General features: G+C 30.5%; 2 protein-coding genes and 1 pseudogene across 5 annotated transcripts; all 3 read right to left on the bottom strand.

Annotated features, from left to right (window-relative positions):
• Positions 1-752: 752 nt before the first annotated feature.
• Positions 753-19,256, bottom strand: LOC149568701 (uncharacterized). Of its 3 annotated transcripts, XM_089821588.1 has the most exons (11): positions 19,056-19,256; positions 13,886-13,965; positions 2,674-2,745; positions 2,442-2,513; positions 2,301-2,348; positions 1,793-1,876; positions 1,621-1,692; positions 1,457-1,534; positions 1,280-1,351; positions 1,094-1,189; positions 753-1,008 (listed from the first exon to the last, which is right to left on the bottom strand). In XM_089821588.1, exons 2-11 carry the CDS (start codon positions 13,962-13,964, stop codon positions 956-958), a joined length of 726 nt encoding a protein of 241 aa, XP_089677714.1. In that variant the 5' UTR covers position 13,965; positions 19,056-19,256; the 3' UTR covers positions 753-955. The 3 variants fall into 3 exon arrangements, with proteins under 3 accessions (XP_089677714.1, XP_089677715.1, XP_089677716.1); XM_089821589.1 differs by lacking the exon at positions 1,793-1,876; XM_089821590.1 differs by lacking the exon at positions 1,793-1,876 and having other exon boundaries at positions 2,301-2,345.
• On the bottom strand, positions 16,508-17,088 carry LOC149568702 (5-amino-6-(5-phospho-D-ribitylamino)uracil phosphatase, chloroplastic pseudogene; annotated as a pseudogene). The gene has a single exon (XR_016362637.1). The product of XR_016362637.1 is annotated as a 5-amino-6-(5-phospho-D-ribitylamino)uracil phosphatase, chloroplastic pseudogene (transcript).
• On the bottom strand, positions 16,508-19,776 carry LOC149568700 (uncharacterized). The gene is made up of 5 exons (XM_089816761.1): positions 19,615-19,776; positions 19,420-19,512; positions 19,271-19,334; positions 19,056-19,170; positions 16,508-17,722 (listed from the first exon to the last, which is right to left on the bottom strand). Exons 1-5 carry the CDS (start codon positions 19,774-19,776, stop codon positions 17,224-17,226), a joined length of 933 nt encoding a protein of 310 aa, XP_089672887.1. The 3' UTR covers positions 16,508-17,223.
• Positions 19,777-23,013: the final 3,237 nt, after the last annotated feature.

The following is a 23,013-nucleotide window of genomic DNA, read 5'->3' as shown; positions in this document are numbered from 1 at the left end:
AATGAAAAAATGCAAAATGATCTGATGAGATTGTAAAACACAAATGTAATTGGTAGGTGTAAAGGTCTAATGAACAACCTTTGCCATCATATTAAAAAGAGAATTTTACTAATTTTAAAATTAAATGGAGTAAATGTAACAATAAATTAATTATTAAAATTAATGATTTAATGTAGAGTTCTTATCTAATTTTAAATTATTGTAATAAGTTACAAATGTTTTCATGGATGTCTATTATGTCAGAAAGTTTCTGTTTTGACGAGAATTAAAGATTATATAAAAGTACATTTAATATTTAAACTTAAAAATTGAATATTATCTGTCCCAACCTTTTATATTAATGTCTATTTATTGATTATAGTTGTAAAAATAAAATTAACTCTAGACTTAGTGAAAAACAAAGAAAATAAATAGTCTAGCCTTTTAATTGTGCAAGTAGGTTTCTACACCCTTCAATTATAAGGACAATTGCATTACTTCAAACTTTTTTCTATAAGCATTTGATATAAATTTAAAGAAATGGATTTTTTAATTCTAAATTATTAAATTCTACAATGCAAAACAAATTTCATCTAATTAGAAGCTATAATTATTTTTAGTTAAGCTATATATTACTATTGACACTAACATTGCAACTTTTTTAGGTTCAAATGCTATTTATATGATACAAGTAAGATTTTCATGGTAGAAAATTAAATAATTGATCACTTAATTTATGTCAAGTAGAATTGATTCATGAAAAAACAATAAAAGAAAGAACAATTAAACTCATAATTTCTTTTTAAAAATAAAGAGTTACAACGTGATGAAAGTTTTTTCCATAACAAATGAATTCCACATCTTCTAGCAAAGATAGTTTAGTACTCAATAATCAATATCTAAAATATAATATATTATAATATTGTCCAAAAATGTGTTGACTGTGATCTTCTATATAAATATCATCAACATGTGATTATCCAAAAATATGTTGGTCATGATCCTCCATATAAATATCATCAACACCACCTGTAGATAAATTGTGTTAGTTATAAAATTAATTTCTAAATCAAAGTCATGGAATTGATTATATTTAAATACAAAATTTCCTTACCATCTCCACTTTTCATTGTGTCTCTCATTGTTATTTCTTGGTTGACATCAAGAGAAAAAGGTAACACATGTTCTTGGGGGTTGTTATCATTTAAAACTGCAATAACATCCACATTCAATGACTAAAACTTAATGTGTGCATTAAAGGCAACAAAATCTATGAAAATGAATTTCATTATTTTATTACCTTTTGTAACTTGTATTGTGTCCATTGTTGTTGTCTTGGGTGAGATATCTTCTTGAGTTTCTTGTCCACCATCTATCATTGCAACAACATTGCATGCTTAATACATTAAATCATATAAAATAAATATACAAGCAAAAGAATCAAAATTTATTTATTGTTATTTTGTAATTTCATTACCATTTCTAGTTTGGATTGCATTTTCATGACAAAAACTCACTCTAACTTCATCTTCATCAACCAATGGAGTAACATCATCTGTAATATAATAAAATAATCTTAGTTTGCTTCAAGGAAATGTAATAATCACTAAAAATCATTACCATAAATAACTTGTATTTCACCTGTAACCATTTGGTTCAAATCAATGGAGAAAGTTAATCGATGTCGTCGACTACTTTTTTGATCATTCAGGCCTACAAAATGACATATGTTTATCACACACACACACACACACACACACACACACAAATTCTTATATAAATTACTAAAATGTTTTTGAATAAATATACTTACCTTTATGCTTGATAACATCTCTTTCTTGTTGTATTGTTAGGCTTGATTGATTGATGACCTTCTTTTTCTTTTTCTTTCTAGATCCTATAGAGGGGAATTTAAAAGTTTCATATTCCTTAGCTCTTTCATTTGAGTTTTGAGTTTTGGCACTAAGCTTTTGATGAGTAAAATGACATTTACACATTTTTCTTGGACTAGACCATGGTGTTAATCGTCTCATAGATAATTTCTCTGAGCCAGGGATTGATTTCAGTTTGGAAGATGAAGAAAAAGTTGCATGAATATCTTTTTTAAATCTCCCAACACATTGGCTAAACATGATTTTCTCATCTTCTCTAGTCGGTAAAGTTTGAAGCAATGAAGTTATGTAGTCAACTGAATCTAGAAAGTCGTCATTGGAAGTATTAGATGATTTCCAACCATCTATTATAGAAATAACAATGACTAAGTTAAAAAAAAATTTAGAATTGGTAATGTTTCATTATAAAATGATGGTTTTGAAGATTACCAATACTTTGAGCTTCGGCAATGACAACTCCAAGCACATCTTGATCTTCTAGATGCATAGAACCATGTATAATTGGATAATAGTTAGTTTTAGAAACATGAAATTGTTTAATACTTTACTATAAGGATAAATTAACATTACCAATGACACCCTTTTCATGACAAGAACTCCATCTAACTTCATCACTTTCATCAACCACCATAGTAACATCATCTGTAATTTAATAAAAATAGTTTAGTCAACTCAATCTAGAAAGTCATTGTTGGAAGTATTAGATGATTTTCAACAATTGATAATAGAAATAAAAATGACTAAGTCAATTTTTAGAAATCTAAAATTATTCAATATTTAATTATAAGAATATTAACATTACCAATGGTACCAATTTCATGACAAGAGTTCCCTCTAACTCCATCATTTTCTTCAACCAATGTAGTAACATAATCTGTAATTTGATATGATTAATTTAGTTAGTTTTAAAAATTACATAATAATAATTAGAAATAACTATTAAGCTTAAATCACAAATGAAACTTACCACCAACTTGATCTTGCTGGTTTATTTTGCTTCTCTTTAGACAATCTAAAATTTTTAGCACATGTTTGTACATATTTACTCTTTTTTCCCACTGACAATCACATACATGTAAATCTGATCCAAATTTCCTAATGAAGTACCATTTTGTTGGATCGGTTTGATTTCTTACCTTATATGTATTAGGAAGTAGATCATGAGGATAGCAATCTGTATCAACGATTGCTTTTGACCTCTCTAAAGCAGTTAGATAATATCTTTCCTTTTTGAAGTTAGTCAAGAATCTAGAGAACTGTAGATATCTTTTATTTTTATAGTATGGCTCTACTCTATGGAGAAGCGTGTGAATAAGCCAATCCATTCTCCTTGTGCATTTCTTAGAAAGATCACTTAAATAGTGACTCTTAATATGAAAATGGTATGACTCTATAGTTGCATTAGTTTCTTGGTTTGCATGACAGAAACTTCAAAAAAATTTTGCCCACATCTCTACACAAAAACATATGATGTCTAATCTTACACTACATACAAATTAAAAGATGTAAATGCATATTAAATAATTACATTTTGATTGACTTACCAATGCATCTCTCATTTTGACACCAAGTTTTTTGAAAGTACTCAATAAATGTCTTCTCTTCTTTAAACTCCTCTATGAATTATTTAATCAAATTATTGATCATGTCTCCATCGTCACTCATTGCATACATGATTTCACCCACTCTTTCAAACATTTTTGCTCCAACATCTCTATTACTCACAAGCCTAGATTATAAAAATTATATCAGGATATGATGTTTAAGCATATAATTTGTTGTATGCTTGAATTGAAATTTGACTTACCTATACACATTCTTTAACCATGCTCTACGCACATGCCAAATGCATAAAAGTACTCAGCAATCAAAGGTTGATCTACAAGTTACAATATAAAAGTTGGTAATAATAATGACATTATAACAAAATTGAATTTTAAATGAAAAAATCATTCTTGTTACAAAATCTATATTTTTACAAATGAAATAGCAAATAATTACACTCTTACAAATCTAAAGTAAGGTTGATAAAACCTGATTGCTTCAATCTCAGCGCTAGCATCATCTGTCATGAATGCATTCACATGCCAATCTTCTTTTTGTGCTTTCCCTCTTTTGTAAACCTTTCTTAGCCATTCATTTATATCCTCAATTTTATTTCTTGAGGATATTTCCCATGCAACAGGTACACCGGCTTCTTGCTCATCAAATACAAGCAATGTATATAATTCATACTGCACATAAATAAATTTTATATATATATATATATATTAGAAACAATTAAATTAAAATCCACAATAAAAATTAACATTGTTTTACTTACACTGTATTTATTTGTTGAAAACGTGGAGTCCATTGCAATGATAGATTCATGTGAATGTTTCACCATCATTTCCCTCATCCATGGTGTCTGAATGCCTACGATAAGTGGAATGTTTTCCACATTATTTGGTGTTTTATAATAGAAAAATTTATCCTCCTCCTCCACATGCCACAAACATACACTTTTCGCATCATCTTCATTTTTTTGTGAACGTAGGGAACACACTCTTTTCCATGCATTCAACACATCTTTTCTCAACAAGCGTCTCTCTTATTCATCAACTTCTTGAGACCAAAATCTAAGTAGTGTTATTCGCATATTGTGTCAATCCCCACACCCATAAGTAATAGGGATTCTATATATGATTTGCACTCACTTGATAACCTTGGTGCAAAACTACTCCTTGGATCACCAGAAGGGTCATCCTTTCCATGACAAAATTCACCACTAGCATCTTGATGGATATACTCATTATATGTAATAATAGAAACATCTTGTCTACCATACATGACATTAACATGAAAGTGGGCTTGACAACCCCTTTTTTGAACAAACCTTCACTTCTTTTTCTTTTCTACATTCTTATTTTCATTTGGATTTCTATCATCTTGAGGCCCAAAAGCACAATGATAACTGTTTATACATGTACAACAAAAAAATATTAATTTGCATTATTAAAAAAGGGCAACATAACTAATTTGTTAAATCTAGAGACAAACCTTGAATATATCTTTGTGGCGTGGTCAGAAGGCTCTATCAAAATATGTTCACTATGTCTTTTTTGTATAAAAGTTGTTTTTGTACCATCTAATAAACCTTCACCTTTCAAAAAGTGAGGGAGTCTATGAAGAGGGATAGCGGTGCACAAGTCTATTTGTTGGTTATTATCAACTCCAATAGGTGTCCATTCAAGTTCATAACTTGAAAAATGATTTTCTTCATTTGGGATGTCTTGCACATCTAGCTTGATAAGTGATTCCCATTTATTCCTTCTGCCCATCCTAAATAATATCAAATTTGTTAGAGACCCTAGGTATATTGTTTAAACATGTAGATTTTTTTATACTGATGTCATTATATCTATATATTAATATCCTACAAAATATTCTAGGCATGGGCCCACTAGGTGAAGTTAATACATCTATTAAAGATACTTCAAAAAACTAACTAAATGTCATATTCTTTATGTAATTTGTAAAGTTATGAAGCTAATATGATCTATAAAATGGAATGAAAAATACTATAAAGGTTTTCTGAAGAAATCAATACTTATGAAAAAATGTCAAGACCAAAGGATGACAACAAAATGTATAGTGATAAAACCTACATTGAGTTGAGTTAATGAAGATTTAATTTAAATTAGATGTTCATGAAGATGTTAGGATGATGATCAAACCTAGAATATAAAACCTACCTTGAGTTGAGTTAATAAAGAATTAATTTACAATAGATGTTTATGAAGATGTTATGATGGTATAATTTTATAACATATGACACATCGGTGATTTATGATACACATCTAGGGTAAAGGTTGTGTATATTGTATGACAGGGATATATGATAAAGATGTAAATAGTAGTCTAAATGAACACATGATAGAGACATGATTAAAAACCTATGGTTGAAAAGGAAAAAGTCACCATTTGTCTGCAAGTAGGGAGGTTGTAATCTAACATGAGAAACACAAAAAAAAACCCTATAATAATTATTTAAGTAGGAGTGATTGCTAGTATGGACCTGATAAATGTATATGTTCTTTTAATTTTGAATTTTTAAAACTAACACCTTTGTATAGTATACTAAAAAAAAACTAAATTATTGAATCCTTCATCACTTTTTTGTTCAAATATGTATGTATATATAAACAAACATACACATAAACATATTTATAAATTATAATTACTATATAAAATTTAATATAATTTAATGCTTCAAATATAAAATACCCAAGAAAAAAAACATTATTTTAGTTAATTGAAATAGTGAATTTAAATTCTTAAATTAGATAAATAATTAATATGTGAATATTAAATTATAATATTGTTATTATAAACTAAACTAACTATATCAATGTTCAACTTAGTGTAACTTAAAGATTGAAGAAGAAACCTACTTACCTGGTCTATAGTGTCTTAATATGGAGAAACCACTTTTCTTGACTATGTTTGACTTGCAACTCACTTTCAAATCCCTACACATTTATACATATAGTTGATCAATGATATGATTTATTATGCTTATATCTACACAATCATCCCAACACATCTATTATTTTATTTTATGTTAACAGTTCCATGTATTGAACTATTTTTCAAACATAAGATCAATCTTCCAACTATGAATACAATCCCCTTAGAAAAATCAAATCCAAATTGGGCTTGACTCCGACCCATTAAGTTAACTATAGGGCAACTTTCTTTTCTCTTAAATTTTAAATTTAAACTTGTGGACATGTGTTTGTGTGTATGTGTGTGTGTGTGTGCATGTGCACACACACACAAACATCTACATCAATTACAATTACTAAATAAATCTCAATAAATTTGATTATTAAGTATACTAAGACTTGACCAATACTCTCCACAAAATTGATCAAAATAAATCAATAAAAAATGATATAAACAATCACGTAGTTTTGCTAACACTCTACAAAATAGGGCAAGTAACGAACATATTTGTAGCAGGTGGCTAATAAGGTTTCTGATTTTGTATAGTTGTTGAAGATCTCATTAAAGGAACATGAACTAAAATATTTGAAGGCTTTTGATTTTTGATTTTTTTTTACAAAGTTAAATTAAGAAAGAAGTATTATCTGAGATGAAAATAATACTCTAGCATTAGGTCCGTAGAAAAATCTTGTAAGCAATTTAGAGATGGAGAATTTATTGTATTTCAATGGTGGAGTTAAAAAATTTAGGCATCTATTGATGGTTAATGGTAAGGATTATTGTGGAATGAAGTAACAAAACTGAAATAATAGAACCAATACTAGAGACAAAACAATAACTAGTTCAGTGGTTTGGCTTAAGAAGAGAAGTGGGTGAAGAAGAAGCATGGAATTCATGTCTTGTACTTGGTTAAATGTTCAAAAGTTTCAATTATGGAATATTTTTAACTACTTAGGGTGTTTGAAGAAAGAGCATCCTTGACTCATTGGAAATCTTGCATCATCCAAAAATATTTTCCTTTATGTTTTTGTTTCATTTTCATTTTGATAATTTTCTTTTTGCCTTAGTAGGCAATCGATCAAGCTGGCTTGCTATCTTATGCAATCCTTATGGTGTGATCTAGGCGTCATAGAGACACTATGTCTATCTTTGCAACTTGCTTTAATGTTACTTGATAAAATTATCTAATGTTTGGTCTAATCCTATTCTAACTTACCTTGTTCTAATGGTTAGGGTGGCAAGTTGTGATTTACAATAAAGAACCACATGTGATTCTTAATGACACATTTCTCTAGATTTATTTATATGTATGGCCAACCCTATTGTGTGTCCTCCTAGCATGAGTTTAGGATTTGATCTACATCAACAAGAGGTTAGTACAAGATGGAAAGAGGAGGTTTGGTTTCTTTGAAGAATTGAATATCACACTTATGAACTTGGTTATGGGTGGCAGAAGATTGGATCTAACCTATAATTATTGGAGTATTGGTTGATTGTCAAAAATGATAATTTTTTAGGTATTAAAAAATCCTTGTTACTTGAGAAAGATTATTTGTGTTGGTATATTATTGGATTAGACTAGAGAAATCGATAGTTGTAATCATACTACCAAAGTTAAGGGAATTAAGTATTGGAATCTTTATGAACACATTACATGGGAGGATGACCCTAGAAGATTATAGCACATCAGCCATCAAGATTATAGGAGGATGACCATAAAAGTTTATGATTTGATCTACATCAACAAGAGGTTAGTACAAGATGGAAAGCGGAGGTCTGGTTTCTTTGAAGAATTGAATATCACACTTATGAACTTGGTTGTGGGTGGCAAAAGATTGGATCTAACCTATAATTATTGGAGTATTGGTTGATTGGAAAAAATGATAATTTTTTAGGCATTAAAAAACCCTTGTTACTTGAGGAAGATTATTTGTGTTGGTATATTATTGGATTAGACTAGAGAAATTGATAGTTGTAATCATACTACTAAACTTAAGGGAATTAAGTATTGGAATATTTATGAATACATTACATAGGAGGATGACCCTAGAAGATTATAGCACATGATGGAGTAATTAAATACAAGTTGAGAGCTAAAATCCAAAATGCTCAGTTGGGAAAAATAATGAAATTGGAGATAAATTTAAAGAGGCTATTGATGATCAAGAATAAAGAGACGGTAGGATTTCTATAGAACAAGAAATAGTATTGAATTCTAAGGCATAGATGGTTAGAGTCATAGACTTGATGTTTCTAACTTTTCTAGTTCATCACATCCTAAGGATTTGATAGATTAGATAAATGAGCTAGAAGTTTATGTTGAGCTTAAAGTCATTAAGGATCCATAAAGGTTTAAGTTAGCACAAACTAAGTTAAAAGGTCATGTTTCCTTGTAGTGGAAGGGATTATAGAAATATAGGGAAGATAATGGAGAACATAATTTATCACTAAATAGAGAGTTATGATTTCAAGACTTAAATTCAAGTTCATACTACAAGATTTTGAATTGGACTTTTTAAAGTAAAAAATCTTGAATCAAAAGTGTAACGCCCCACTAGTGAACCCAAGATAACAAGCCATCTAACTACCCACAATTCAAGGATGAAATCAAATAATCCCAAAGAAAACTTTCTCTACTTGAAAAATCATTTCCTTCATTTATAAATAATAATCAGGGACATAGAACAACAATCAGAGATTTCAAGAAAACGTCTAAAAGCAATGGGCAAGGGACAAAGAAACCTTGCACATGAACAAAAATAGTGTCATATTATGAATATAATCCCTAGAACCACTACTGTGTATGTTCTCAAAATATTTTTCAATCATGCACATAGTCATAGAAAAGAAAATTTGGCAGCACTAAGGTTCTTAGTAATAGTCAACTCTGTAGCTTTTGCAATCTAGAGTGGGCAAAATTCAATCTTGGTGTACCAGAGTTTTGACATATTCAAAGAATTTAATCAATCAGAGATACTGAAGAGATTCGACAACCCAAAAAAAGACTACACCTATGGGGATTTTCTATACAAGGACATTTATATAGCAGTTGCTACTACCACGTCAAAAATGGCTATTACCGCTTGAGGTACCATCCACATGGTTGATCCAATAAAGGGAATGTCCACTGTAGTTTAACCCTCTCTAATCAAGGAAGACTCACAAAGTTGTACCACATGAGGACTTCGTTTGGATTTAAGAGTTCCAAGTTTTTGATGTGCCCAAAAGGGAACATAGCATACTCCTCTAGCCTCTTTACCTTACCTAAACATAGCAAACAAGATTCTTTGACACACTAATTTGAAATCATCTCACCAACTTTTTGGAAAATCCAACAACAAACACCACCAGTCTCAAAATAGAAAGTACTAGTGGATGTTGGGGACAAACACAAGCAGAGTAATGAGACAATGATAAATATCCTTCCCTACCTACAAGGGGATCCATCGTCAAGAGGAGCTTCACATGTAAAGCAAGTGAATGAAGCTCAGTCTCTCAAGATCTCCCAAATAGTGTTCATAGGGCCTAATTACTATGTGAAATATATATGCATGAAAGCAAATCTAGATCCAATTCTAGAGCACCAAATGAAGTGTGAATCTATGAAAGCATGTAAAAGAAATCAAGCTAAACAAATGAGATGTTCATTTTAATTCCAAATCCAAGTGTTATAGAGATCTAGCAAAATACCTAGTAATCCTTGCAACAAATTTTTCTCTATTGTACCTTTTGTTTATGCTTGAATGCTCACTCACAATGAACAAAGCAACAAGCAAAACAAGCAAACACAAGATATGCAATATATTTACCAAAGCCAAGAGATATTCCTAGATTAGAGGGAGAATGAAAATTAAATGAAAAGGTGTGACCCACATAAGAAAATGTGCAATTAACATTTAATTAAGAGATGTGGAGTGTAAAAGTCCATAAAAATTATAAGATGAGGGGTGTTTTTTTAAAATTAAAATGTAAAATAATCCCTTTTCTTATAAAATAAAGTGTGTGACATTTATTTAATTATTTCTTTTAAAATAATAATTGTTGCACTTAACATTAAGTGAGGAGGGGTTTTATTTAATCAAAAGGGAGCAAATTCTTTTAATTAAATAATACAAAAATCAAGATGATCCAACCATTTATTTAAAATTAATTAAATACATTAACTCCAATTTAATCAAGGAAATTGATGTAAAATAATAATGATTAATTAAATAATTCAAATAACTTAATTTCATGAAAGGTAATGGTGATGTAAATATCGATTCAAGCTTGAAATAAATTATGAAACAGGGGCACATAGTAAAATATAAAATATATATATCGTCAAATAATGTATTGTTCTATTGATGTGGAGTTAGATTCAATTGTTGTTGATATAATTGGTGATCTACATGATTCTTCTTATTTCAATTTACATGATACTACTGATATGGTTCTCATATATAAATATTGTGATGATAAGTTGCATAAATTATTGGTAGATTACCATATAATTCATTTTATTCCTGTGAGTGAATATGTTGACTGGTTAGTTGTGATATGGAAGATTCTAGTGTTTCAGGGAATGAAAGAAAAATGTTGGATTTACAAATCTATTCTATTGTCTTGATGGATTTGAAGCCTTTGGCAAAGATGAAGATCAGTGTAACTATTTATTTTTGGATTAAAGAGTGGGACATACTTTTCTGTTTACCTCAAGAATCTAATACATAGGAGCATCTTGGGTTGTTGGTAGTTTGTTTGTTGTGCTCGATGCTGTGTTCAATTTTTGTTCACTAACATTATTGGTAGCTACTTTGGTGGAGTGATCTTGGTTCTTCACGACATGCTTGGTGCTTTCTTTGGAGTTCTTAGTGGAGTTTGTAGTTCTCTTCACCAATGAGCTCAATCTCTATTTTATGATCCTTTTACCGAGTGGCCTCAAAACTTATCTTATTTTTCTTAGTGACTTCCTCATCAAGGGTTTTAACTTGAATTATATTTCTTATCTAGCTTGTGGCTTGATTTGGTCTAAGTGTTTATATAATCTTATAGGCCAAGTTGTGGGCACTGGCTAAATAGCCGAATATTTGCACTGACCATTAGCCAGTGCCATTACCTCCGTCTGTTAGTTGTCTATTGAAACAAGACCCAAGTATTGCTGACAGTCCCTTATGGAAAGAAATTGTATATATATATATATATATATATATTTATTTATTTATTTACACTGATCTCATTATGACTGTCGATGTGACTTCTGTAGGGGCTAATAATGTTAGTGGGGGATTCATTTTTGCTATATTTTCAAATGGTGATAACCTTTAAAAAACATACAAAAGTCCAATTTAAAATGATAAAATATTGATATTACTATAGTATAATTTATAATTATAAATAATTGTAAATTAAATTTGAAGATATTTGAAATTATATATATAAACTACTTTTTTAATTTGAAATAATTTAATTAAATGAAATATATTTTAAAATGAAAGAATTTAATCTTATATAAAAATATTAAACTTAAATGAGTCTTAGTATATATTTCTTAATAAAAAATATTGATAAAATTTATTTTAGAATCCAAATATTTGGTTACTTTTATACTAACATATATTTCTTTTAACAACTTAAAATTTGATTGATGTGTAATTTGTTCAATGATTTATAAATAAAAAGAATATGTATAACAATAAGTCAAATTTATAATTTATATTTACAAAATTATCTCAAAAAAAAAAAAAAACAATATAATATAAAAATATATTAAATCTAAAATCGATTTCAATATAACTTTTTAGTATAATGATATTATAATTTAAAATAGATTTCAATATATAAAGAATAAGTGTTACAATATGTTTTATAATATATATATATATTGTTGATTTTATGTAAATATAAATTTGTTATTTGATAGTTTTTATTTAGTTAAGAATTTAAAATTTAGAATTTTTATTTTATACTTAGTTTGGATGAGTATTATATATAATTGTTGTGTTAGAATTGTTAATATATAAGAAGGAAACATGTTATATTAAATTAAATTTATAATATTTATGTAAATTTAAATTTATTTTAATGTATCAGTTGTAATGTGCAAATAGAAATGATTTCACACTATTCCTCTATCTATTTTATAAATTATGTGAAAAAAACATTCATATAGACATAATGACAAAAGGGAGATTGATAATCTCTAAAAATATAGGATCTATCTATATAATGCTAATCTTATGGCTATTTGCATTGTGGAGGTGTGAATAGGGACAAAGATTGGTTAGGTATGGAGACCTTTCTATCTTATGATTATTTGAATAGAGTAATACTATGTGATGTTTAGGTTTTTTTTAATGTGATGTTTATGTATTTTTATTTATCTACATAATAATAAGATTTTAATCTCAACAATAATAATTTAACATTTAAAGAGCTTATAACACAATGACTAAATAAATAAATAATTGCACATAAATTAACAAATATTTAAATATTTTTATTTTTATATATCTTTATATAAAGTTTATTTATTTATCTAACGTTTTATAAGTTATTTTGGTTGACTCTTACATTTATTATTTTTATTTAAAATGATGATTGTTTTATATATATATATATATATATATATATATATATATATATATATATATATATATATATATATATATATATATATATATATATATATATATATATATAAAGTATAATTTGATTATTTTGTGTATTTGATTTATATTTTTTATATTGTATTTTTTTTTAAAGATAATTTTATACTTATAAATTATATATTTGACTTATTGTTATACATATTATTTTTATTTAGAAATCATTAAACAAATTACACATCAATCCGATTTAAGTTGTTAACTAATGAAAAAATATATGTTAGTATAAGAGTAATCAAATATTTGAATTGTAAAATCGATTTTAACAATCATTTTTAATTAAAAATACATACTAAGACTCATTTAAGTTTAATATTTTTATTATAAAATTTAAAAAATATTTGAAATATTATATATACTAACATAGTATTAAATATCTTAGAATTTTCCACTACCCTTTTATAAATTCATTAAGTATAGTACAGTTAACTAAGGAAGAAACGATTGCTGGTAAAGCAATAATTGTTTTGGAATTTGTTAATATTGTCTTGTATCTTTCAACTTTGTTTCAATTCTCTTAGTGTTTCTTTTTTTAGTCTACGTTCATAGAGCCAGAAATAATATGTTTTGGACTGTTTTTATCTGATTATCTAAACATCTTAAAATATCATTCTCATACAGCCTAAAATTTGATGTATTTTATGCACTAGGTTATCTATTTTCATAAAGCAAACTGCTCTGTTTTTATTACATTAACTTAACGGATCTTATGTTTCCTGTAGAGAAGTCAACAAAAGGATATGGTTTTAAAAAAATTGACAACAACACTATTAATTTAGTCTCTCTAACAATATAACTATCCTACATAATAATAGTAGTTCACATATCAAAAAAAAAAAAAAAAAACTGCTATCTCTAAATTCATTTTGAACATACCTCTTGCAAACACCAATGTTCTCTTTCCAATTTTGTCTATTCTATGAAATGCCAGCTCCCAAATAAACTTATGAACCATTCTAATGAAACAAATACATAAGTCAAATGTTGTTATAACAAATCCGAGAAAAATACACTTTAAAGATACAAAGCTTAACACTAAAACAACAAAAGAGGTAAAAAAATAGAGCTCTTTATGGCATATAAGAAGTTTAAGAAGTCTCCAACCTGATTGCTACATTTTGGATATTTCCTTCATCTTGGAATGTTAACAACTCTAGAACATAAAATCACAAGCTCAAGACATAAATGCAATTGTAACCCTTCGGATTGCACGCGGTCCTTGGCTGTCGATGAAAAGCGCTACCCAACAATCAGAGCATGCGTAGAAAGAACAAGAAAAAGATTGTAAAAACGAGCATCCTTCTCGCTTCTTCCTATCTAGGAAGTTGGTGTATCATTGATGGCATTGATATCGCCAAGATGGCGTGCGAATCTTGTTTGCAGCCGATCCTATGTCAATATAAATTTCTAAACACATCTGTCCTTCCTGAATGCATCTGTTCGGCAGTTTTGGAGCCAGGTACTTCACTGGGTCATGTTGTACGAAGTCTCATGACACCCCCGACGTGAGAGGGAGCAGACGGAATAGGGTTTAGAGGGCACTGGAGAGCCAGGTGCATTTTTGTGGCTATTTAGCCAGTGCCTCTTATTTTTGCCTTGATAACACATTAATATTGTTAATAAACTAGCAATCGCACCTTAGTGTGCAATAGGTACACTGTATTTTGGTGTAAAATTTGTTCTTAACTAACAAAAACAAGACATTTTATTTGTTCTTCTCAGTCTCCATCTCCACACATCTTTCTGCCCCCTTGCTCTCTCATTCTCTTCCCTCTACACCACTCCCTCTATATTTTTCCTCTCTCTCCCTCTCTCTATCTCTCTGCATCTCTCTATCTTTATCTTTCTTTGTCTCTCACTCTCATTCTTTCCTCGTGTCTCCTTTACAAATATTTTCTATATAGTATTAATTAAATTAATATCAAGACATTAGATTCTACAATATATATTATTTAGAGTAGGCTTTGGATTTAACTATTTGAATTTTATTTAAGTCAAATAATGTTTCAAATCATACTGAATAAGCCACCATCGAGAAATTGTATCATATATATATTTACTTCTTTCTTCCAATCTATCTCTCTCCCTTGTTTGTATCTCCTTACCTTTCTCCACCCTATCTCCCTAAATACAAATCTTTTCTATCTCCCTACCTCTCCCCACCCCTTCTGCCTAAATATGTAGGCTTTCTCTCCCTCCTTTGTCTCTATCTCCTTATCTCCTCTCCCCCTTTCCCCTTTCCTACATATGTATCCTTTCTATCTCCCTCCCTTATCTCCAACTCCTTACCCCCCCTCACCCCCTCTCTTTACATATGTACCCAATCTCTATGTATATCTATCTACAACTCTGAAGATTGTAAAATGAATATCAAGGATCTTCAACCCAATTTTGACACTAGTGAGCTATTTCGTTGAAATCTTTTCTACAACAAAAATATTCTGAAAAAATTGTTATGTCCCAGGTTGTAGCCTGGGATAAATTCAAAACCATCTGCAATTTCATCCCAAACAGTAGGGAGTACTTGGATAAAGCCACTAACCTGACTTAATCCACTTCTTTTTTCTTACCAAGTAGGTGAATGGGGAGCCCTATCTACTTATCTGTTGCTATCATATTTAAAAGCATCAATTAGGATGGATCAAGATAGAATGTATCTACCTACATACCTAGCGATATAGATGGACGTTCACCTTACCCATCTAATTTATCTTATCGAAATGGGATAGAACCAACTGATCGGTTCATACCACATGTACCAAACTAGAAGAGTGACATAGGAGATCAATGAAGACCAGTGGTGATAGTGCCCTTCCCAATCCCCTCTCCCTACCTTAGGAAAGAGCATATAGATGCTATCTCCCTGTTGATTAAGGACCTTCTCCCTATCAAAGCACCCATAGAATTGTAGGGGAATGCATGAATGCTAGCACCCTGTTGATCCCCCCTGGTACTTAATAATAGATGATAGAGCAGCATCTGCACCAAAATATAAAAAGGCAAGCTAGATAGATTTGGTGCCATGTTACATACTTTAATTGGTAGCAATATAGAATATAGTCAAATATCCGAGTAGATTGTTGTCTTCAAAATAATTTTTCTTTTGGCAACATACTCCCTCAATCCATCTTGACCATGTAGATTCTTTGCATATAAATAATGACACAAAAACATTTATAACTATTAATTTTTACTAGATGCATTTCAACCACCATGATAAAGCCATACTGCTATATTCTTCCTTTATTAAAAATTATTTGCTCTTACTAAAGAATGTTCGTGAGGCTAGTATTTATCCCCACTTTGAAATTACATTGTTATTCAATTTAGAGTTTGATACTTGCCATAATGTCGTAAAGTGGCAGCACATGTCGCAACCTTCTATAACACTCTCAAAGGCTGCTTAGCATATACAAAGCTTGTTGCTTTGCATGTGAATCTCAGTTCGACCGTGAAATTATAACATCATGCCCATAGAAAACAATTAAGAAACTAAGCTAGCACTATAAACGGTTAGATCAGCAACCTTTGATAACAGATATATTACAAAAAGTAATAGAAGAAAGTCAGAAAAAGACAGTTTCTATTTACAATGGCAGGGCCGCCCACGCACAAAGAAATTGTGCATACCTATCCCCACCCAATGACACCATTAGGGTCAAAGAAGTAAAAATAAAAGACCCTTAAAACAATAATGTGAGAGTTATCAAGTTATAGAATTTTGAAATAAAACTATGAAAAGCCTACCAATTGTCCTCAGTAGGAACAGAACGACGCCCAATGCTCATTGGCCCTTCAGGTTCCCATTCTGGCTCCGGCTCCAGCTCTGGCTCTGGCTCTGGCAGTTCGAATTCAGGGGAATCAATATCAGCCAAATTCTCAAGGTCAACAATTGATAGTTCATCCAAGTCTATCACCACCAAATCAACTACTCCAAGTTCATACATAGGATATTTGCCTGCAACAGCAACACACTTCATACAAATATCATGGGCTGCTTCCACACTTGTGTTTGAGTTCCCAAAAACAATACAATGCTCTGTTATAAAATTAAAAAGTTGTGCCGCATACATGAACATCTCTGGGTCTGGTTTACCCCTACTCACATTTTCTGCTGCCACAACAACATTGAAGAACCCTTACGTACCAACAGCTTCAATTGCTGCTTCCAAATACTCTCTTGGCTTGGTGGAGTCAATTGCAATTGGTGTATTCTAATCCTTCAATGTAACAATGAATTCATACGAGCCAGGTCGAAGCCGTTGAACACCACCCTGCATTTCCTGATACAATTCCTCTCTCCTGGCAGCCAATTTTCTCACTTCCACAAGATCCCTTGACCAGCAAAGCACCTCAGATATAGCATGCTCACTTTTAATTCCTTCCACCCTTTTTAAGATGTAAGCCTGTGGAGGTATTTCACCTTCCTCCTCTACAGGTGCTAACCATGACTCATTTTCCAAGTCAGAATCATCTTCAACTATCACCCCCTCCCACTCCATGATCACCGAAAACCAACCACAACCCATACGCTCCAACCGTAGTAAGGGATTGGCCAACGATGGATCATCTGCTCTATTGGGTGGAGGTCTGGGTATTGTGCTCAAACCACTGCATCTTATAGAATACCCTCTTCCAAACTTTTCCTTTCTGTCATTTGGTGAAAAGGCTTGTGTTGTATTTTCCATTGACAATGCATAAGCACCAATTGCCCTAGATTATCGAAAACATTTCAATTGACAGCTTCTTTTCAAATTTTCTTCCACTGCAGTTATCCCACGAATCCAGAGCCATCTATCAATTACAGGAGAAATAAAAGAAGACATATTAATAGCACCATGTCTCCTTTCACAAGTCAATTTTGGTAAACTCCAACTTTTTCTATGTGCTAGCGGATTTTCTAATTTTGGCTCGCCAAATCTACTATAGGTGTTAGTATGAATCATCCCCTTCGGCCCATTATTTTCCCTTCCACGGAGGACAGGCAAGTCCCAGGCAACCACCAATCCTGCCATTTCTATATATCACCAACCATTGATTTTATTCCGATTATACCCCGAGTCAGGTGACACTAAAAGCAACAGTTTTGACTACAAACCACAATTCACATAATCAATTCAACAATACAGTCCAAATTTGATATTCTGTTTGGTCCCGTTTGGTTGCTGGAAGATGAGGGCCAAAATTGGGTTATCAGGGGTAAAACCAGGTTTTGCAAAAAAACTTTGGTGTTTGGTTGGTTAAAATTATAACTTGGTTTTCAATTTCATCTTCCAATTTTGGTCAAAAATTGGAAGAAGTTTCTTCCAACAAAAGGTGGAATTCGAAATTAAAACCAAGTTTTGAATTTTATGACAGTTTTTTTAATAATATTATGGGGTCCACGGTATATTCATCTTTCGTGTCAACCAAACGGACCATTGGCTTTCCAAACCCTATAACCAGGTTTTCGAAAACCTGGTTATAAGATAACCTGGCTATGACACAAATTTATCTTCTCCAACCAAACGGGGCCTTTGTGATTGACTGAACCGAACTAATGTGTATTCAATAAAGTTGTCTGAAACCTACTGACAAAACCTATACTTATGTGGTCGAATTTTTTTTCCCAAAACCACACTTACGTCGAGGCAACACGGTATTCCAAATATGGCATCAAGCAAAAATTTCATATCAATACAAGGATCATTCAGAATTTCCTCTGTACTTCAACCTAAACACTCCCAATTTAAGAGAAGTAGAGACATCAGCTCAACCAAATCCAAATTTTGTAACAATTGACATGAGGACTCAAAAACCCTAATTGGCTTCTTATGTTTTCTAATATTCCGAACCAACTTTTACCCAACCCTGAATTTTTTCTTTTGATTGATGCAACAAAAACTACATGAGTTATCGGTTTTTGACAATTGATAGTTCCTCTCCTAAATGTGTACTGAAAGATAACTCAGACGGAGGGGAGTTTTAATTACGTTCTCAGAAGCTAAACTTTTATCAGCTGACAGAAAAAGAACATTGGATTGAAATTTCTCAAAGCAAATCACACCTGAAATTGGTACCAGACGCTCTGGAATTGACTAGAAATATTTGATCCCCTCGGCTGACAAGTCCAGCTAAAAATGCCACTGGCAACGCATGATCTGATATGCAGTAATATTCATCTAGAATGCATAAACATACCCACAAAATACTATGCCAGCTTTACTGAAGCCGAATGAAATAGAACTTGACGTCCGCTGGGCAATAAGCGGACCCTATTACTTTCGATGGCCAAATATCCGACAGTCGTCAGTTTGAATGAACAAACGGTACCCACGTCACCACCCTTCTCTTTTATTGAACAGTGAAAAGGTAAGATCTACGTCTCAAATCCTCTCAATGGCAGTCATTTGCCCTCCCCGATTTTCTACCGTTAGATGTAAAACTGAGCTCCTCGCATTCAAATAGGGAACGCCTACGGCGTAATTAATCCCCGCAACTAAACTCTGTCGTTTTCGTACGGCCTATGCAGTTGTGTTGAAAGAAATACAGATTCGTCTATATTTATTATTTATTTTTAAAATAGTGTACGTTATACCGACAGGTACTCCCATCACACGCTAAACGACAAGTGACGTCAAAATTAAATCAGCATTGTCCGTCTCATGCAGCGAATGTTGCGGCGGTAACCTCGGTTGAATCCAACGCGGTAATCCGAAGACTTCAACGTAGACAAAGAGGTTTTCTTTCAAAACTTGAAAAGAGATTATTGTTGAAATCGTCCGCATCCCCCCGGATCAAACTGCGATGATTGTCTTCTGCACTATAAAAAGCATATGAGAGGTAGGCTGTCGGCCTATAAAAAATGTGACCTCTCGGTCGGTGGAGTGCGTTGGCTTATGTGCATTAATGTTCATCGCCCTCAACCAGTGTTTGTCAATCTTGGTCTCTTGAACTACGTGTGGATCTATTTTCCAAGCTGGAATTTGATCATGCTCACTGTTTATATTTTGTTTATATTTTGTATTTCTTGTGGTCTTTTCAATGTTCAATCTAGAAAAGAATTATATTAAATAAAAGAATTCTGGTAGAGCTTGGGTTCTAATTTTGTAAAAAATAAAGATCTTATAATTAAATCATAATTTATAAATAATTTAAAAGATAAGGGTAATACTTCAACTCTCATATCAACTATTGATCTTATGATTTAGCCAATTAGATAAGATCAAAGTTATGTGCAAACTTAAAAATAGGTTATTTCAAAGTGTAGTCCAAAATAATTTTTTTCTTGCCTCCTCACATGTTCCCGAAAATTTGCACAATTGATTTAATACTTATGCACAAACTACATGTTTCCTTTCAGAAGCAAAAACTTGCACTATTAATTCAATACTTATGCACAAATACCACAATTATTGTGCATTATTAGTACCAACAAAGTTCAACAAAAAAATTGTTTTTTATTGACCCACTAGATTATTTTTAATAGACTTTTAATTAAAAAATTAAATGATAACTAATACTCTTCTTGAAAAGTATTAGAAATATCATATTAAATAAGTAAATACTATGTCACTTATGTATCCTGAATAGTTAATCCTTGATCATCCAAATGTCAATTGCACATTTATACATTTTATTAATATAAATCTACTAAATTTTGATATAGTTGTTTTTGAATAAAAAAGAAACAAGAGGGTGCTTGCTCGTGGAACAATTAGAGAGCGCACTAGACATAGTTAATCAATGCATTAATAACACATTAACAACTCATTAACAATGACTAGTGCCGCTAGACTAGATTAAACAATACTTAGATCTACCTTTGTTAAAAACAAATTTCTATAAGTGACTAAGCCAACCAACATGGTCAACATTCTCAAAGATTTCATTCATATAGTTATTACTAGAATCATTAAAAAATTGAAATTTCATTGTAAGTCATTTGTAGTAGACAACCTAAATCATTGTAGTCATTGTTTGCATTAAAAAAATGAAATAATATTTCATAGTGGAAGATAATACGAATAATAAATGAAGTATAAGTCACAAGCAACATGATTTTTTTAAAGTGATAAAACTAGATTAAATTGTGAATATGAACTTTTAAAATGTATAAATATATTTTTTAATTACATGATCATTCATCAATGATTTAATAGTTGTATTGATATTTAAAAATAAAGATTATGATAATTAGATTGTATTGCTTGTTGGATATAATTGTATTAATTGGTCAAGCTTATATATTCATTAGAATTTAGTAAAAAATATTAAATAGAAAATTTAGTAATAAAATTATTAGATATTAATAAAAAATATTATATAAAATTAGTATACGTAGAAGAGTATATCCAATTATATCATATTTTCTTATTATTATTAAATAAAAGCTACTATAATGTCACCATTAAATTTTAACTATTATTAGATTGTAATACCTTATAATATGTTTCATATATGAAATTAACAACCATAATGTTGTAGTGAAAATTTAACTAAATTTCAAATTTTGTGTACAATCTCATCTTAAACTTCAAAAATTGATTATATTATGTTTGGATAGATGTTTCTTATAATCAAATTTGAAATTTTGTTTCTTATAAAAATATTACTTTTGACAACAAGAGAGTTATTTTTTAAATAATATTTTATGTTAGAATATTATTTTATTTATTTGGATTAATGATCATTGTATTATTAGTTCCTGTAGTAGGTAGAAAACTATAGCATTCATGAAAAATAACTTTTCAATTTAATTGTCCAATCATAGTACTAAATTTTTCATTAAACTTTTTGTAACTATATATATATATATATATATATATATATATATATATATATATATATATCATAATTTAACATAACATATTTATCTCTATTATTATTGGTTGATTCTTGCTACAATCGTGAGTGGGGTTTTTCTCTTTTTCTTGAGAAAAAATCAAAAATTTATTTTAAAAATTTATGCATGATTGGTATAGAATTAAAAACATTCCAACCAATATAACAATATTATTTGATAGTTATTAGATTTGAAAATATTCCAACCAAGGCATTAGATGCTATTTTCCTATTAGATGACTTATTTTAACCCTAATTATGTAAGTAGAAAAAATCTTATTTACAATGGCCGAGGGTTAGGGATTTCATAATGTATGATTATATTGTAGCTTCTTATGGCAGCATTGAGATGTAAGTGATTGTAGATTGTAATCACTAGATAATACTAATAATGGACCTACTGTTGGTGGACATAGCTCAGGGATTGGGTGAAACGTATTAAATCTTTGTGTCTTGTGTTCTCTTCTATGTGATTTATTATTGTATGATATTGGTTATATTTGCATATAATTGTTATTTCTATCCATGGTTATTCCTAACAAGTGGTATTAGAGTGAGGTGTTATTTTTAAAAATCTATCTTCTACAAGAAGGTCTCAGAGTTGAGTGGGAGACTCACAATTGAGTGAGAGAAATGGCAGATGAGAGTAAGATTAAGGTTGAGAAGTTCAATGGGTAGAACTTTTAGTATCAGAAGATGCAAATGGAGGACTATCTTTATTAGAAGGATTTATGGCAGCCATTGGAAAGAAAATTCAAGGAAACTGGGCACTATGATAGATGGTGATTGAGAGATTCTAGATAGAAAGGCACTTGGAAGTATTCATTTATGATGCAAGGATGGAATGAAAACTAGGGCCAAAGGAACACACAATTATCCAAACCACCTTGTAGAGTAAACAAAATGAAAGCATACACATAGAGAACAACACCAAGGAGGGAGGGAGAGAGAGAGAGAGAGAGAGAGAGAGAGAGAGAGAGGGAGATTTTATTGATTCATCAAAATATCAACACACATGCCCAGCTGTAAGGCCTTTTGAGTTACAACTAGATACAAAATATAACTTCAAGATCTACAATCCAACTTCAAAATTGCAAATCCAGAAACATGTGCTTTGACCTCTAAGACCTCCCCTATCTCTATCCTAAACCTCTTTAAATACTTGTGCGGCTACAGGTTAG

Source organism: Cupressus sempervirens, chromosome 3 (assembly GCF_028749045.1).
Source record: "Cupressus sempervirens isolate cs-2001-9-10 chromosome 3, ASM2874904v1, whole genome shotgun sequence".
Taxonomy (NCBI): domain Eukaryota; kingdom Viridiplantae; phylum Streptophyta; class Pinopsida; order Cupressales; family Cupressaceae; genus Cupressus; species Cupressus sempervirens.
This window is presented reverse-complemented; position numbering and strand designations above follow the sequence as displayed.

Bases quoted from the DNA above. Each gene is read 5' to 3' on its own strand.
- LOC149568701 (XM_089821588.1), bottom strand. From the start codon at position 13,964: ATGGTTCATAAGTTTATTTGGGAGCTGGCATTTCATAGAATAGACAAA. The intron at 2,514-2,673 runs GTAATGTTAATA...ATTAAATTACAG, and splicing joins TCATGAAATTGGTACCATTG to ATGATGTTACTATGGTGGTT. The intron at 1,352-1,456 runs GTAATGAAATTA...TTGCAATGATAG, and splicing joins TGCAATCCAAACTAGAAATG to ATGGTGGACAAGAAACTCAA.
- LOC149568700 (XM_089816761.1), bottom strand. From the start codon at position 19,776: ATGCGGACGATTTCAACAATAATCTCTTTTCAAGTTTTGAAAGAAAAC. The intron at 19,513-19,614 runs GTTTAGCGTGTG...ACAACTGCATAG, and splicing joins TAATTTTGACGTCACTTGTC to GCCGTACGAAAACGACAGAG. The intron at 19,171-19,270 runs GTAATAGGGTCC...TATGCATTCTAG, and splicing joins CGGATATTTGGCCATCGAAA to ATGAATATTACTGCATATCA.